Source organism: Prinia subflava, chromosome 4 (assembly GCF_021018805.1).
Source record: "Prinia subflava isolate CZ2003 ecotype Zambia chromosome 4, Cam_Psub_1.2, whole genome shotgun sequence".
NCBI classification, from domain to species: Eukaryota; Metazoa; Chordata; class Aves; order Passeriformes; family Cisticolidae; genus Prinia; species Prinia subflava.
The window spans coordinates 69,827,818-69,845,468 of record NC_086250.1 but is presented as its reverse complement, the minus strand read 5'-3'; the positions used below and the strand labels follow the sequence as shown (position 1 = coordinate 69,845,468).

The window sequence follows — 17,651 nt, the reverse complement described above, 5'->3', positions numbered from 1 at the left end:
CACATATTGGAAAGGTTGGCAAGAAACACACTGGCCTAAGAATGGTTTCTGTTTATTCCTGAAGTGCCTTAGAAATTAAACATTGTACAAAATGTGACCCCTTTAAAAAAATAAACCAAGTAATGCTGTATCATTTAGCATGAGTAACATTACTCATGTAGCAGAGCAACAATGGAAGAAAGGAAAAGGCTTCGGAAAATCAAAAGAGCAACCCCCAGTTCCTATCTGCACAAGCTTCAGCTGGCATCTCAAGACACCCCACAAGTAACATCCACGGAGCAGCTCCATATGGAGTCCACATGAAGATAAATTCCATGTCAGTATTATCAGGAGCCCTGACAAACTTGCTGGAGGAGTGATGAATTCTATCACTGATCAAAAATAAACTGCACGTAATAAACCAGAGCACTCTTACAGCATCCAGGAAATAATCCCTTGCATTTCCTCCTGCTATTCCCTTAATCCCTCGCCTTGTTCCTGCACCCAGAAGTCCATTTTGGCTCTAGATTGAGAAGTGTTTAAATTCCTCTGGCTCCAACATACACTACCTCCCTGTAGGCAATTCTATCTTAGGACCTGCCCACATACTCCAGTTTGCAGCTCTCTGCTACATTTTACAAAAGAAAATTGAAGCAAATATTATAACTTTGATATAAAATCAGATGAAAAAATTTCATTGATAGTATTTCCATAAACATTTTATGTAACAAATTCATAGCTATCTTTAAATAAATCAAGTTTGCTGTTGGTAATGTCTATATACATTATAAATACATACACACATACAATTAAAACCCTGACATGGTAGAGTCTTGTGTCTGCCTGGGAGATGTCAGAAAGAAGATTCTGAACCACAATCTTCTCTGATTTTGGCACCTCAGGCAAGTTTGGAAACATCTTCATACTGGATATCTTCGACTCTGCGCCCTTTTAAAGGTCCCTGGAGAATCACAGAAAAAAAACCAATAACATCACAACATGAAATTGTTTCTTGAATTCCCAACAGGGAGTTTATAGCAGGAGAGGTAAAGGGGATTTGTTCATGACACAATGTTCCTTGATTCATAATTTTCAGCCTGACCAGAGAATGTGACAGGGCCTCAACCATCCCAGAAATCCTTTCACTTTCAGGATGCCTTTAGTACCAAAGTTCCTCCTTTCATCAGGGCATCTGCACAGTCTCTTCCCAAATCCTCCAGCATCCAGTCTGGGCTGAGTTTGTGCAGCCCTTCTTTGAATGGGATCTAACTGTCTCCCTCTTGCGAGCTGTTTTAAGAAGTTTGACTTTGAGCCAATATCCTCTGTGCTTTAGGAATCAGTTTAAAGATTGGTTTTGCAGAGCAGAATAAAGAAAGAGCCACACAGACATGGTGGCATGGACTGATTGTTAACCATAAACAAGACAACAAAATGAGCACATAAAGCCCCACATTCAGTCTGGAAAAAGCTATATATGATATGTGATTCATACCTTTGCATACTTTGCATTTTTTTACCTTCCCACAAAACAATACCACAACAGCCATGTTCCAAATAAACACACAAAATATTTTCCAAATCTCTTTCAAGTTCAAAACTTGCTAAATTCAGCACCCTAGCATCTTGTTGAAGATTCTCTGCAAACAGCAAGGAATTAACCTGTGATAAGTGGGAATATGTGGCTGTTGATAGGTGAGGGGTGTCCACAGAACTCTGCACACCACAAATCCCACCTGTAAGGCAGGATTAAGGATAACATGGTTCTTTGTGAAAACTCTCCATGTACAGATGGAAAGCTCTCTGCAAACAAGAGCCTGCAATGTTTGATACTTACTGAGTCAATGGTTATTGTTACTGAAAACTTCTTCTCATTGATGGATTCCAAAATGCCTTCATTTCCCCTGTACCCACCATTTAATACCATCACTTTCTTGCCTGAAATAAAAATAGGAAAAGAGTTACACAACAGGGTTCAAACTTCTGTAAAATGTTTGCCCCCATCTTTCTTATAAACCCCTTTTAAGTATTTGAAGGTACTTTAAGGTCTTCACAGCACCTTCCCTTTTCCAGGTTGAACAACCAGAACTCTCTCAGCCTGTCTTCTCAGGAGGGGTTATGGTACTTTCAAGGGGGTGAACTGTAGTTTAAAAGAACTGAAATGTAAGTTTTGCAGTGGCAGAAGCTGGAAAAAGAAGAAAACAGCTGTACCTGGTGCTGGTATTACAGTTTCTAAATGTGTCTGATCGAGTTTCAGCTTGTCCCCAGAGTCAATCACCTTCACAACTGCTGTGTATTTGTCAATCACTTCCTGTTGTGAAAGGCAGAGATCAATCAGAAGAACTGAACATTTTTCTCTAAATTTACATTTCAAAGTTAAGAAACTCTGGCATTATGACTCTTCAATTCTACGTTTTCATAACCAGCAAAATGCAAGGGTTCCAGCCTGGAGATTTTGTGTGCAAATTAGATGCTGTAGCTTAAATCTCAGTGCAGAACTGACTAGTCTTAGGTTAAAATCCAGCTGCAGTGCTCTCGGTCACATCCCATGGACACAGGGATTATTCTCCAAGATGGATGTGTTAATAGGGACAAACTAGACAGGACAAAACTGTGCTTAAAAAAGGATCACTGAATAAATGACATTAAACCAATTCAGAGGTTCACTCCCTGTCCAGAATAAGTCCCAATACAGGTGAGGTGACATTTCAGTCCCCAACAGAGCTGTCTTAAGGCTGCACAACCTGCACAATGAAGCAAATCTTCCAAAGTCACCTAATTCCAGAAAAGCCAAACCAATGCCACCAAGTTCCCCATGGCCCACCTTACCTTAACAACTGCTTTCTTCTTGTGGTACTTCTCTCCCAGCTTTTTTGTTACAATTTTTACAATGATTTCCTGGGAGATTTGAAAGGAGAGAAAAAACAAAATAAAGTGCCTAAATGTGCAAACAACTCTACAATCTAAATTAATAGTACAACACAGTGCAGGAAGCAACAATAGTAAAGATGTGGCTTTCAGGAATTTGTGTGTATTGTCTAATTATTGGCTCAAGACTTTCTGGGTTTCTTTGACAAATACAGTTACACCTGAATTCATGATCTAATGTGACAGCCCAATATGAGTGAAGGGCAGGAAAGGAAAAATAAATGTGAATTTAGTTTGCAATCTGCTTTTGGATCTTTACACTAATCAACAATCTCTTTAGAAATGTAGAATTGGCTGTACTTGGGATAATAATAATTTTTAAGTCACTTACAGGCTGTAACCAGTAGTCTCTTCGAGATGTTCTTTTCTTCTCCTCTTCAAGCTAGAGAAGAATAACAAATAATCATAATTTACTTTCTCCTTCCGCTGCAGCTTTCCCATGCCTTTGAACAGCTCTGAACCAATTCTCCAGACCTATGTCATGTGGGGAAGAAAAACAATCCCCAAACCCTAAATAATGGTAAGTCAGTATGGTCTTGCCTCATAAAAATTGATTTGATTAATCCAGGAACTCATGATAAAATTAAGGTGATTTGTATTTGGTTTTTTGGTTGTTTTTTTTTTGGCAAGTGTTTCTAGGTATTTTCTTCTCTTGCAAGATCTGTATTCCTTTACTTCCAACACTTTACTTCAGTCATCTGGGAAATGGGCAGAGTTGAACAGCCAGTATTATGAGAAAATGAAAAGTTTTTTGGGGAAATAAAATTATTTTGCCTGGTAAGATGTGAAAGTTGGAATTCCATATGAACTGAAGGTCTGAGGTCACTGCAAAGGGATGCTCTGCTGAAGTGAACATTGTCACAGGCACAGGGGCACACAGAAACAGATCTTACATGATTATTACCTCCATGATCTCATCCAGTGCAGATTTCTTCTTTTTCTCTTTGGTTTGACCAGAGCTATGAGCTGCTTCTTTTCTTTTAACTGCCCCCTCCACCATCTTCAGTGCATTCTGTCCAAGAACACTGCTGGAAAAGTAAGATGGTGTTTTCACAGCAGATCTTTTATTTTTTTCCTTTACCAAAATGCATTTTAAGCACTGGCTGTGCAAAAAGGCCTGCTGGTCTGCTTGATTTCAGCTTCCAGACCCTGCACACCTCCTCCTCTAGAACTGATCTCCTTGGGGTGCAAACTTCATGTCCACTGAGGGTCACTGCTGGCAGTGCAGCAGAATGGACACAGCCCAATGACCAGCTCACCTCAGCATAAACAAAGAGTTGATCAAGGACTCGAGTTCAATGAAGAAGACAAAAGCTGGTCTGTAAATAAGGTTTTCTAATTTGAAAGGATAGAAGAACTCTCAGACATGGCAGATATCTAGAATTCCTTCCAGACAGATATTGAGGCTATGTGGCAACGGGAGAAAACACCTTGGAATCTGTAGGAAAAAGCTCCACACCCAGCAAACAAATGTCACCTTCACAACCATACTCAAAATAGGCAAACAACCGAAGAATTGTGGAAAATAAAGAGCAATCAGCACAAAAGGTTGTATCTTAGGGATGAGGGAACATCTAGGTAAAGTGAGAACTGCCCACGGGCAGCTTCAGTTTAGCCATTTTTATAACAGACATTCGAAGACAGTAAAAAAATTTAGGTATTGTCTCAACCCAAAAGATGAAGGCAGCTGCTCTGAGGTGAAGAATGATTCAATAATTAATATGGCCTTAGGACAAACTGCATGTTCTGTCTGTGGTGAGGATATTCCCACTGGGAAGATACCCTATGGGCATGAATATACAGGAATTGCAGTAGAAGGAAATTTAGGAGAAAAATTGTATTTCAGAGGAAGTCTGAATAATCACAGAATTTGAGAAAAAATCACAAATTAAATCACAAATCAAATAGGAAGTACTTTAAAAAAATCTCATAAAGGGCAACATACAATTAAAACATAACAACTCCAGTGTCCAGATTTAAGAAGAAAAACATATCTAGCTGTGAAGTTACTACACTATCATTTCTACCATTTTTACACATAAGTATTTTGTATATGTTGTGAAGAAATTAGACATTTCTTCATTACTTCATTACTTCATTACTATCAAGACATTACTTGATATTTGATTTTACACTTGGCCAAATTTTAGCAAGGACCTGAAATACTCTTCACTGAAACTATTCAAGTGAGAGTCTGAATTAAGTTTCAGAATCATCCTAAGCACAACTCAATGCTTAGGGATAATTTACAAGTTTTCCTCAAAGCCTGCAATCTGTATCTATTATTGCAAAGAATTGCTTTACTGTCTCATTTTCTGCCTGGCATATGTCCCATCAGATACCTTATCTAAGAGCTGAGTGTGATGAGGGAAAAGCTGTCTTTTTACCTGCAATATATTTAATTACAATATTGCCTCACATGAGGAGATGTACTGCTCATCAAACAGTTCCACAGACTGCTGTAAGTCAGTATTATTTGCATTATTGATCCCTTTTGTCCTGCATTGCTTGTGGTTACACGATGACAATTAAATCCCAGAGCTCTAGGAAGATTTATTTCAGATAGATTTAGCTGCTTAAACGATGACCAGAGAAAGTACTGTCTCCAATTAGACAAGGCAATCAAACCTTTTAGGAACCAAAATGAACCAGTCATGAATATCCATTCACAGAAGGCAGCTGGGACTAGATGGCATCACTGCAAATGTTTTGGCTGGATTCCTTTCCCAGGAACCTGGAACTGCCTATTTACAGGCATCTGCCATGAAGCACAGAGAATTCAAGAAGGCTCCTCTCAGCTCACATTTAAGATACACCCACTCATCCATTTTAAATACAAAACAAACCATGAAGTGACCTAGTAGCCCCTTCTGAATGCCAAGAGAGGATGAGAGATTAGACTCCAAATATTTCAGGACAAGACAAACTTTCCTGTTCATACAAATACCACTGTCACACAAGTGCTTTGTAACAGTAAGGGGTGGCCTTAAATTCTTTTCTCACCTTGTTTTAGAAGATGCTGCGACTGAAGTACTTGCTCCTTTGTTTAAATTAAATGTAACTAAAAAATAAAGAGACATTACTCTATTTCTATCTTTAATAATAACTGCATTGAAGGATGTTAACAATTTTTAAAATCTGCAAATTGGAAAAATCATAAATTTGAAAATATTTACTAATCGATATTTAGTTTAGCTTTTTTAAATACAGAATACTCTGCATTTCCATTTTCTAGTGCTCTTTATCTCAAAGCACTTTGTGAAGCACCAAGCAAGGTTGAATGCTCATTCCATCTGAATCACAAAATCAGCTACAGTAGGTTCTAGAAAATTACATCCACCAAAATCTGGTTACCTTTTTCTTCTTCGTTTTCTCTGTTCAGTTCAGTATAGATGGGCATTTCCTGCCAAAAAGCACAAAACACATTTAAAGAATCAAACAGAAAATTGAGTCATCATTTTTTGGTGATCATTGATTAACTCAGTTTTACAGACTACTGTGGCACTATTACCAGTAACTGTTTAACTTGGTTTGACTTGTGAAAGATTAAAATTGAAAACATCATCTCATGACAGATTCCTGTGCAAAATTCCCCAATTAACAGAGATGCTGCCTAAACTTGCTCAATTCCAGCATAAAAGGCAAGTGGCCTTACTGCAGCAGTTTTCTCCATCTGAACCAGCATGATCTGACTGGCTTCTGTACAGACTGATAACTCAAAAGAAGGAAATTCTGGTATCTTTCCAATATTGAAGCACCGAAGGCTCAGACCATTTAAATTTCAATTAGTTTTAAATTAAGAAGCAGGTAATTGCTTACAACAGCATTTAAATGTCCCCATCCACAGCCAGGATCGAATAGGAGGTTCCAGCCCCAGGCAACAACATTTAGGGGGGTCATGGAGTGATGCCAAATAAACAGAACTCAATTAACCACACCAGCACCACCAAACAGAACTTTTCACTGCATGGATTTGATTATGCCAGATCGCCCTGGTTATCTATCTCAGCCTCCTCAGTGTACAAGGCACTTGTTGTCTGCAGCCCTATTAGTTGTGAAATCCCATACATGAATACACGTCATGCAGGTTATTGGACTGTTTGCTCCTCCTTCCTAAATTCAAAAGTGATTTTTAAATCACTGATCACTTGAAGAGCAGTAATTATTACTTCCTTACTCCCTTCCTTAGTACTAATGCTAGCTGGGTACAACATAACTCCAAGTTAGGAAGCAAAGGAAATACCAGTGCAAGGATTCCAGCAGCATCAAATTCCTCATTGACTTAACCAGAAGGAACTTTGAGCTGAAGGTTCACACACAGTGCAATTTTCCTCACCAGTTCTTTCCCCTCCAAACCTCTTCTAACTTGCTGTTCAATGAATTTAGCAGTTTTTTCTTCATCATCAAGGTCCTGTTTCTTCTTCCTCTCTTGTTCCTGCTGCCTGCGAATGGTCTCTGGGTCCCTGTCGATGTACTGAATGTACCAGCCTTTGGGAGTCTCATCAACCTTACAAAGACCTAAAAAGTCAAGGCAAAACAAAGTAAGATTAGTATTGACACTATCAAGATTGTTTTTAGTCCATGTTCACTGTAGCAATGCAGATACTTTACCAGCCTCTTACTGGGCTGCTAAAACTGACTTCAAATTATCTGTACCATGTGTTTCTGCCCTCAGCCACACAGATCTGTTTGGACACAGGCCAGTGTACATCACAAAGTGCATGCAGTGTTTTACAATGCTTTCCTTATTGAAGAAAATGTTTCCTTCCCACTGTTTTAACAAGGAAGAAGACAGAAATCTAACTTGTATAAATGATACACAGTCACAGTACTAAAGGAAATATCACAGCACTGTGCTATTGTTACTGACTCTGCCTAGAGACACTTTCCAAACACTCTGTAACTGCTGGATGTATCCTGCAGAACAGGGGCACCCAGAGGCAAAGTAAACTTTCTGTCACACCACAGTGACATTTAATCTCTCTTCCTCCAACTCAACACAGATCTGCAGATCTCTAGCTTTAACCCTTCCACTAGGCCAGGAATGAAAATGATTGCTGGCTTCTTGTCACCTCAGACATGGAAAGATTCTGTAGCCTTAAAGAATGTTCTAGTTTTTAATTTTTAAATGGCAACTCTTAGAAGTTGATTTAGAATTTAGCAATGTGTCCAGTAAATACAGACCAGCAGATGAAGCAAGGAAAGGCTCACAACTGATGTATTTATCCCAGACTTTTGACATTTTTCATAAGCAAATTCCTAATGGTTAGCACAGAAATATATTTGGAGATCTTATCATGTATATATATGAGGGGAGGGGAAGACAGAAAAAGAACTAACATAAATATTTCCGGATCAATTATTAGGAATTCAATTACCCAAAAATTTTAAGACTTCCCAACCCTGAGCAGGCACACTCACCTTCTCTCCCCAGCCATTTTGTAAAATCAGTCAGTGTCTCCCATTGTGTGGCATTCATGTGGATGTGTTCTCGATGGCTGATGTATTCATTGTAAACAATATTATTGTGGACTCTCTTTGTTCCTAAAATACAGAATTATTATTATTATTGCTATTATTATAATTATTATTACTACTATTATTATTATGTGGCATGCACTGAACCAACAAAAGACTGAAACAAACAAACAGCAAAATATTTACCAAATCGCCTCCTGAGCAATTCTAGGAAATCATTTCGGAATTCCCTAAGGGAATTAAAAAAAAACTTTTAGTAAAACTTTAACAACTAGGAAGCAATTTTCTGTGGTCAATAACAATTAAACATCTGCCGTATAAATGTGATTATTCTTTTGAGATCAGCATGATGATATTCAGACACATTTCCTTTTTTCAGCAGAGCAGGATTAAATGCAGGATGAAACATAACATGATACATGCACACATCTTCAAACTCCAAGAGAGTAACAGCCCCTCAAAGTGATAAAATGGAGCAAAGGAATCTCAACACCTCCCACTAATTGCTGGTGTTTTGTTACCAGGTGTCTTCCCAGGCTGACAGACAGAACACAGGGCAGCACAAAGGGCAGCACAAAGGGCAGAGCTGTGGATGGGGCAGATGGATCACTCATCTCCCTGCTAATTCCAGGGCTGCAGCATAAAGCGTCACTTCAGACCCGTGCTGAGGACAGCTCCAGTCATCCCAGCTGTCATGCAGTCAGCTGGACAAAGGCCTGGGAGAAGCTGGGGGATGTCAGTCCCTCCCCTGATTTGTTCTCTCTCTGTTACGGCTCTTTTAGCTCGTGTGTGTGTGGCAGTCACTCAGCAGGGACAGAAAAATGATGTATTTGTAACACAGAGCAACTTTAAACAGGATTAAAACACGAGACAAGGCTGTCAAATTTGACTGAAATCATGGCTTCCTGAAATTTCTTACCTAATGTTTAAAGGTGGCACTACCTAACTTTTCAATTACAAAAAGAGCTGACACTAATATGTATCACAATAAAGTGTCTTCAATGGGACTTTATCAGGCCTTAGGGGTGTGGCTGTGCAGATCTCACATAGGGATAAAGATCTGGATAAGAATATACAGAAGACTCACTCAGAGAAGTAATCCATAAATTGCTGAGGATTTTCAGAAGCCAGCAGCAACTGCCTCTGGTGGGACTCAGACATGCAGTGACACTTGAAGCCATTCTATAAAGCAAAAAATAAAGACTCTGCTTGTATTTGTCCAATTTGCAACATACACAGATGAAGAGAGTATTAAAATCCTCTCTTGTGGATTTTAATAAAATCCACAAAAGTGTGAATCCACAAAGGTGTAAAATCCAAAGTGTGATCACAGCTCCCACAATGTTCTCCTCAACAGCACTGGGGACATGTACAAGGGAGATTCACAGGACAAGGCACAATGGCTTTAAACTAATAGAGGGCAGGGTTAGATAAGATATTGGGAAGAAATTCTTCCCTGTGAGGGTGGGGAGGCCCTGGCACAGGGTGCCCAGAGAAGCTGTGGCTGCCCCATCCCTGGAAGTGTCCAAGGCCAGGCTGGACGGGGCTTGGAGCAACATGGGACAGTGGAAGTTGTTCTGTCCATGGCAGGGGTTGGAAGTGGATGATTTTTAAGGTCCTCCGAACCCGAACCATCCTGCGATTCCATAAGATCGGAGCTGATCCCAGCCAAGGGGAGCCGGCCGCAGGAAAACCGGAATTGGGGATCCTTAGACGGAGCGGCCGGAAGGACCGGAGATCCCTCCCCAGCGCACCCCCAGTTACCTCATCGCGGCACTGCTTCTGGCACATCTGGCAGTACCAGCGCAGCTTCTGCAGCCCCTTGGACTTGATGCGGTTGGCGATCGCCTTGGGGCTGAGGAAATCCGACTTCCCCATGGCGCCGGTGCCGTCCCGATCCCGACCCCGCTCCCGCCCCGGCGCCGCTCCGGCTCCCGCCCCCTCCGGAAATGGCGGCGGCGCCCTGGAAGCGGATCCCGGCGGGGCGGCGCATGCGCGGTGCGGGCGCGCTGACCTTCAGCGGGGCTGTGGTGGAGGCGCCGCCATGTTCGCCCGGGGCGCCGCGGTCGCGCTGGTCCAGCCGCAATGGTACCGGCACGGGCTGGGACGGGCGCTGTGGGGATGGGGGAACGCGTCCCGATGGCCGGGGCGGCCCTGCGGGGTGAGGGGGGGATGGCTTCCTTCGGCCGTGCGGCGCCTGGGGGCGGAGGGGTCGCGGCCCCCGGCGGCCCGTGAGGGGCTGTGGGCTCTGAGGGGTGGCGGTGGAGCGGGCACCGGGGGATAGCGGCAGCGGGGACCCGCAGGGATGGAGGGTCCGTCCGCGGTGGGTGAATGGGACAGGCAAGGGTTAAAGGAGAGATTTGTACATGTCAGGAGACCCTGCTCTGGCCAGGAAAGTGTGCGGCCTCCTCTGCTTCGTTTTGATAGTCTTTAGAGATTAACTACATTGCATGAAGCTTTGTTTAAAAATATTTTTTTTTTCATTTCTAATTTGCCCTTCTAATGCCCTCGTTTACTCCGTGCCATTACCCAAGGCGGTGGATAATGCATTAAACCTTTCTCTGTATTCGGCTCTGCTGAGGCGCCGCCTCAGGTCCCGGGGCCAGTTCGGGGCCCCTCAGTTCAGGAGGGACCTTGAGGTGCTCCAGCGAGTCCGGGGAAGGGCGGTGGAGCTGGGGAAGGATCTGGAGCCCAAATCCTCTGAAGAGCGGCTGGGGGAGCTCAGCCTGGAGAGAGAAGGAGGCTCGGGGTGACCTTATCACTCTGCAGCTCCCTGACAGGACAGTGCAGTCAGGTGGGAGCTGGCCTCTTCTGCCAGGCAGGCCACGAGTACATAGGTTTAGGTTGTGCATTAGGAGCGATTTCTTCCCAGAAAGCGTGATTAGGCATTGGAATGGGCTGCCCAGGGAGGTGGTGGAGTCACCGTCCCTGGAGGTGTCTAAAGAAAGGCTGGATGTGGCACTCAGTGCTGTGGTTTAGTTGATAAGGCGGTGCTCGGTCATAGGTTGGACTTGATGATCTCAGAGGTCTTTTCCAACTTAATTGGTTCTGTGAAATTATATACATGAAGGTGTGCGTACAATGCACAGGTCAGAGTGGCTTGTCTCTGCCAAAGGTGTTTTTTAAGAAACAGCAAATTTTGAATTTTCATCACTCTGAAAGGGACTTGCCCTTGGCAGGTGTAGGTTTGCTGGAGAGCTAGTGAATTATCCTAATTTCTCCTGCATTCCCTTTCAGGGGCCAAGTCAGGAATATGGCAACACTAAAAGACAGTAAGTAAAGAATTTTTTTGTTCTTAAGAGAGGAAAAATGTTGCAGGAAAACCATATGTTAAAATATAATTCTGTTTAGCCTCTGTTGGGTAAGATGATTGTAGTACATACCAATGATATGTAGACCTGCAGTGCTAATTACATTAAACAAGTGTCCTTTAGAAAAGGAATTGCTTTAAGTGATTTTGGCTGTAATTTAGATGTCTTTTTATAGTTTTACTCAAATATATTTTAAAAATAATTTTATCATATATGCTAAACCAGATTTCTGCTCACCTCTGAAAATTAACTTTGTTTCTGTTATGTTTATGTTTTTTCCCTTGTGCTTTTATGCAGCATTTTGGGGGGTGAAAGAATTGACTGAATGGTTTTAGTGTGATAATGCTTCCTTAGGCCATTCCTCATAGTTCTTATACAGGGATATTGCCTTGAAATCGTGCTTGTCTATGAGATACCTGTTTCAGTTTCTTTTTCCTTTACTGTTTTTAGAAATGTCATTTTACCACAATCTAAACAGAGGAGGAAATTTCTTCTGTCTTCACACCATGGGGACTTTTTTGTTTGTTTGTTTCCCTGCTTGTCACCTGTGAAAGATGTTGTTATACCTCAGCTGATAAATTTGTGGAAAGGTATATGTAGAAGCAAAGAGAACAGTAAATAGACTTCATGTTAGGATAAATATTAAGGGAATGTTGTGTTTGAAGGAAATAACATCTCCATTGTAAAGATGAATTTGTGTTAGCTACATCCTTACTCTTACTGCAAATACTGAAATCTTTTATGAGGTTTATTTGTGCACTGTTTGTTTATTTGTTTTTCTCTTCTTTGAGGAACATGGCAATATATTTTTGGATGGCTCTTGCTGGCATTTTGTTGTTTGGGTTTGAGTCGTTATGCCCAGTGCAGTCTGTGACCTTCATCTCTTAACCTTGCAGTCACCAGGCGTCTGAAGTCCATCAAGAACATCCAGAAGATCACCAAGTCCATGAAGATGGTTTCTGCAGCCAAATACGCCAGAGCTGAGAGGGAGCTGAAGCCTGCCAGGGTCTATGGAACAGGAGCTCTGTGTGAGAGAAAGTTCTTGCACTTAGTCATGGGAGGCAGAAGAGGAAGTTTTCATAGTGGTGATAAAATGACTTTTTAAAAAGGCTTTTAAACCTTCCAGTAGTCTGTTTCCAAAAAAATTTGCACAGTGAACTTCACTGAGTGACAGCTGATCAGAGCTGTGACTGGCTTTGAATGGTTTCTTGCTCACATCTGGTCTGATCACATGCAAACTTGGAACAGTTGCAAAGGATAGAATTAATCTGGCTGAGATCTGGAGCCCCTTTGGTATTGGTTTTAGTTAGAATAATTTAGAGCATTTTTTATGACTTACTTGCTTTTTTGGCACCCTTGATAAAGATTTTTTTTTTTCAGCTCTTTATGAGAAAGCAGAAATAAAGGCACCAGAAGACAAGAAGAAGCACCTCCTGATTGGTGTGTCCTCTGACCGAGGGCTGTGTGGTGCTATCCATACATCCATTGCTAAAACCTTGAAGAATGAGATTACCAACCTCTCAAATGCAGGGAAGGAGGTTATGGTGGTTGGAGTGGGTGACAAGATCAGAGGCCTGCTTCAAAGGTAAAAAGGATGAGGCCCAAAATTTACACTACAAAAGTGTTTAGTTTGGAGTTTTGTTTGTTTTCTGTGGTAGAAATTTCAAGGCTGTTGAGAAGATTGTGGGGTATTGGCAGGAAATTGCATTTAAGGGAACTGTGCTAAATTCAAGTTCCTGTAAAAAAAAAATCTGCAAATGTCCTAAAAGTAGTTTTGATCGTCTCAGAGTTTGAGAAACTGCTGCACGGCACTATTATATTCTTGAAATAGAAGTCTGAAAGGTGGCAACTGGTGCTGTTACGTGTGTGTATTGTGAAGCTGTTGTAATTTAACGAGAGGCAAAGTTTTTTTTAGACCCTAATTCAATAAAATGTTGAATTCTGAACACTCCTAAGTTACAGTCAGTTCTAGTAAGTCAGTCTTGGTGCCTCTTTGTACTTTGGAGCATCCACTTGGTTCTAACACAGGTTTGTTGTTGCTGCAGGACACATAGCAACTATTTCCTGGTGACATTCAAGGAGGTGGGACGGAGACCTCCGAGCTTTGGAGATGCTTCAGTCATTGCTTTAGAACTGTTAAACTCTGGGTTTGAATTTGATCAAGGCTCTGTCATCTACAATCGGTTCAGGTAAGGTTGAACTGAAACTTCACTGGAAAAATACTTGGCAGAATTCTTTAAAGAGCATATTGGCCCAATGAAGTTACATGAAAAATAACTGTGATTTGGCATGTTCACTTTGCTTCTTGATCTTGTTGTGTGTGAAGAACTGGGCTGTTTTTTCTAGTAGCTGTGGTTGGAACTCCCTTTTGACTTGTGGGTAGTGAACACTGTTATATTTACAGTCAGCACATCATTATATGCACGTGGTATCCAAGATCAGGGTTATCACAAATCTTTGTGGCATTGGAAAGCGAGAAGTTGTCTGTTCTAATTTGATTTGAACCATTCAGTTTAGAGTTAATTGAACTGAAGAGCTTATTTTGCTCTTTTTGCACAGGTCTGTCATCTCTTACAAGACCGATGAGAAACCAATCTTCTCCTTTGAAACTGTGGCTGGTTCTGGTAAGTAGGGAGCTAGAAACCACCAATTACATGCAGTGATACATCACAAGAAAAGTACTCTGAAAACGGGAATATGGTATTAAAATATCTTATTATAGTTCTTGTATCATAAGTTTAACAGACGATTTTATATTGGCCAAGATCAGTCCAAGGCTGGCTGACAAAGGTGCTGTGGGCCAAGGAGGTTAAAAGGAAAGGTGATACTAATTCTGGTTTGGGATTTGGTCTCAGGCAAGAATTGTGCATATGTAAACTCTGTCAATTCCAAAATGTTCAGCACTGAACAGCCTGAGTAGTGTGACATTTTAGAATGACTTTTCACTGTAAAAATACTCTAGAATGTTTCTACAGCACTGTATGGGAAGGTTAAATATAATATGGCAATAACGTGTTTTGCCTAGATGTGACTTTCCTAATATTAAATCGAATTAAACCACATAAAATAGTTAACAGAATTATAACTAGCATGGAGATTCTGAAGGTGCACATAGTGTGTGCAGGAAATCCCTCTGTGCTGCCTTAAGTAATGAAACAGTCCAGCCAAGTAATCTTGTTGTATGTTACTGGAAGTAGTAAATCTTGGCTGTCTCTAAGCCTGCTCCTCCATGTTTTGCAGAAAGTCTGAGTATCTATGATGACATTGATGCTGACGTGCTGAGAAACTACCAGGAGTTCACACTAGCAAACATTCTGTACTACTCCCTGAAAGAATCCACCACCAGCGAGCAGAGTGCCAGGATGACTGCCATGGACAATGCCAGCAAGAATGCTTGTAAGCTGCTCCCTGGGCTTTTCAGGACTTCAGTTGTTCAGCAGGAAAGTGCTGAGCTCCCTGCTTCAAAACTCAGCTATTTCCTATCTGAATTCCACTTTGAGTGGTTTTTTTTGAACCAGTTCAATTGAGATTCTGTTTCAAGTGTGAGCTATATTTAGTGCCTGGAGAGAGGGATTGCTGTCAAGAAACAAGCCGAGGACTGGAAGTGAAATAACAGATTATTTAAAAGGCATATGAAATACTAAACTAGTCTTGTAATGGCTAAATATTCTCTATGCTCCTCTCCTGTGGCTGCTCTGAGGATTTCCTGATTTTTCATAAATTTGTATCTACTCGTTCACCAAATACAATTAGTGCAGTGCAATTTAAAGGTGGAGAAACTTGAACAATAGTTAAATACCACCTGTCATGGAGCAAGTAGAGAATATATGAGTATTCCTTGGAAGGGTACTGGTGATTGTGTGAAGCTGATGCGATGTGCAGTTGGGCTGCCTGGAACAGTAGGCATGGCTCTGATGAGAGAAGAAGGTGATTATTTCTGTGCTTAAAAATAATTGGGAAAAAAAAATAGAGAAATCTGTCTTCTTTTGCCACAACTTGAAGGAAATAACAATGTAGTTAATTGACAGTGAAATCTAATTTCAAAGAAAATGATACGTGCTTGTGCTGTGTTACAACAAGCTATGTCATATCTAGTATTTACAAGTTCTGCAGATGTTTCACTGACAAGCTGAATTCTCAGGTTTCCAGGTTATTTACTGGTAGTATTACCTGTAGGGAAAAGATGACAGTGCACTAAGCCTCTTGATATTTGCAGTGGTTTACAAGACACTTGGATATTCTGCCCATACAGCTTCTCTCTAGCTGCATTTTTACACTCTTTTTAGTGTTTATCTGATCTTGCCTTTTTCCAGCTGAGATGATTGACAAGCTGACCTTGACCTTCAACCGCACCCGTCAGGCCGTCATCACCAAGGAGCTGATCGAGATCATCTCTGGTGCTGCTGCTCTGTGAGTATTCCTATGAACACACAGTCAGGGCTGCTGCACTCAGTGCTGCTTGTGTGCCAGGATAATGGGCAAGGTTTGGGATTGCAGGCCCTAAAACCAAGGGAAGGCAGGCCCTGGCATGGCTCCCAAGCTTTTCAGCTTGTGCAGTTCTACTAACCAGAGGGAAGTTTGGCAGTTTTTTCTGACCAAATACAGTTTTAAAGCTGGTAAAATGGATCTTCAGCCTCGCCAATCCTTGCCAGGAGAGGTGAGGGTTTTCCTCCTTTCTGGCCTTTGGTGGATTTCCCTCCTTTTCCCTTTTACCTGGATATTTTCTACTTTGCCTGGTCAAATAGCCCAGTAGTGTTGAGTGGGGGAGAGCAAATGAAATGCTTTTGGATAAATCAAGTGTTCAGAAGCTGAGAGTTTGGGGGTGAGTTTACAAGGAGGGAATTGCCAGAATATGTTGATATGAAATATATATTTTACTTGAAGTTCAGTATTTTGCTTGTTTGCCTGAGACTGAGGTTTTATGCAGGTGTGTGCTGCAGGTTACAAATGTGTGGGCTTAGACCACAATTTGTAACTGCATGTAGCTTGTGTATTACTGTAACAATTAAAAATTTGTGCTCTGTATGGAAATACATATGTTCATATCCTGTGTATTTACAGAATGCCTGGAATATGTACTTTATATTATTTTGGTGCTGTATTGTGCTCCTCACAATACATTTGTGGTCATAAATCCTTGCAGAGTTTTGCCTGAATTTGCATGAGTTGCTTCCTAACCTGCTTGTTTTGTTTTTTCTCGTAATACCATAACCAGGGATTAATCGGAAAAAGCGGTTCAGCCAAATCCAAGAGGTAAAGTTCTGTCATAGAATCTGGATTGTGTTTTAAAATGAGTTAACACAGAAAGTATGAAGTCAGGTGAGAAAGTCAGAATTGAGTGGTCTTGGTCAGACAGAAACTTTTCTTCCTAAGGAGCTGTGAAATTGGACATTTCTAATTTGAATTTATCTGGACAAAGAGTTCTTAATTTTCAGTAGTTTTAAGGAAAATATGTCCATGGGAGCATAATCTCATATGAGTTATAATTTTCTGTGGGTTTTTTTTCTATTAATGGATTCATTCGCAATTACTGTTTGAATTTTCACCCAGTGGCCTGATTTAATGCAATTATTTAAAATTGTGTGTATGTAAGACATACCTAAAGAGGTTTCTGTATTAACAGATTCAAAATCTAAAATGTAAGGAAATTTTTGAAATTTAAAATATAACAAAAAAATAGATTTGATGAATAGTCTGGGGGGTGGTAAAGAATATTAATGAAGTGTTCAAATTTGGTACGGTAACAGTTTAAAATATTTTTAATATTTTAATTTAAGGGTTTTGTTTCAATTTTCCTTACAGGTGAAGAGGAGCTCTTCTGAGCATATGTGGTGTAGCCTGCCTCTGTCTGTGCTAACAAGACTGCTCTGTTATCTTGTGAAGAAGTGGAAAAGCCCCAGAAATCTGTAATTTCTTACAATAAACCACCTCCATGAAACAAGTATTTTGGTTGTCTGT

At 40.9% G+C, this 17,651-nt stretch overlaps 2 protein-coding genes across 4 annotated transcripts; one reads left to right on the top strand and one right to left on the bottom strand.

Annotated features, from left to right (window-relative positions):
* Nucleotides 1-36: 36 nt before the first annotated feature.
* KIN (Kin17 DNA and RNA binding protein) lies at nt 37-10,337 on the bottom strand. 2 transcript variants are annotated; one of them, XM_063397071.1, is made up of 13 exons: nt 10,147-10,337; nt 9,470-9,564; nt 8,569-8,612; nt 8,326-8,448; nt 7,241-7,422; nt 6,259-6,307; nt 5,908-5,965; nt 3,809-3,929; nt 3,236-3,286; nt 2,806-2,874; nt 2,188-2,287; nt 1,814-1,914; nt 37-940 (listed from the first exon to the last, which is right to left on the bottom strand). In XM_063397071.1, exons 1-13 carry the CDS (start codon nt 10,258-10,260, stop codon nt 878-880), a joined length of 1,170 nt encoding a protein of 389 aa, XP_063253141.1. In that variant the 5' UTR covers nt 10,261-10,337; the 3' UTR covers nt 37-877. The 2 variants fall into 2 exon arrangements, with proteins under 2 accessions (XP_063253141.1, XP_063253140.1); XM_063397070.1 differs by having other exon boundaries at nt 3,809-3,932; nt 10,147-10,336.
* Nucleotides 10,338-10,346: 9 nt separating this feature from the next.
* Nucleotides 10,347-17,637, top strand: ATP5F1C (ATP synthase F1 subunit gamma). Of its 2 annotated transcripts, XM_063397073.1 has the most exons (10): nt 10,347-10,470; nt 11,620-11,654; nt 12,590-12,721; nt 13,074-13,278; nt 13,739-13,882; nt 14,253-14,317; nt 14,934-15,089; nt 16,007-16,103; nt 16,909-16,946; nt 17,496-17,637. In XM_063397073.1, exons 1-9 carry the CDS (start codon nt 10,427-10,429, stop codon nt 16,913-16,915), a joined length of 885 nt encoding a protein of 294 aa, XP_063253143.1. In that variant the 5' UTR covers nt 10,347-10,426; the 3' UTR covers nt 16,916-16,946; nt 17,496-17,637. The 2 variants fall into 2 exon arrangements, with proteins under 2 accessions (XP_063253143.1, XP_063253144.1); XM_063397074.1 differs by lacking the exons at nt 16,909-16,946; nt 17,496-17,637 and having other exon boundaries at nt 16,007-16,107.
* Nucleotides 17,638-17,651: the final 14 nt, after the last annotated feature.

What these genes read in the sequence shown, in the direction of transcription:
- KIN (XM_063397070.1), bottom strand. Translation starts at nt 10,260, where the DNA reads ATGGGGAAGTCGGATTTCCTCAGCCCCAAGGCGATCGCCAACCGCATC. An exon ending in AACTGTAATACCAGCACCAG is followed by an intron (nt 1,915 to 2,187) that starts GTACAGCTGTTT and finishes TTTTTATTTCAG; the next exon opens with GCAAGAAAGTGATGGTATTA. An exon ending in TAACAATAACCATTGACTCA is followed by an intron (nt 941 to 1,813) that starts GTAAGTATCAAA and finishes GTGATTCTCCAG; the next exon opens with GGACCTTTAAAAGGGCGCAG.
- ATP5F1C (XM_063397073.1), top strand. Translation starts at nt 10,427, where the DNA reads ATGTTCGCCCGGGGCGCCGCGGTCGCGCTGGTCCAGCCGCAATG. An exon ending in TGAAACTGTGGCTGGTTCTG is followed by an intron (nt 14,318 to 14,933) that starts GTAAGTAGGGAG and finishes CATGTTTTGCAG; the next exon opens with AAAGTCTGAGTATCTATGAT. An exon ending in CAATGCCAGCAAGAATGCTT is followed by an intron (nt 15,090 to 16,006) that starts GTAAGCTGCTCC and finishes GCCTTTTTCCAG; the next exon opens with CTGAGATGATTGACAAGCTG.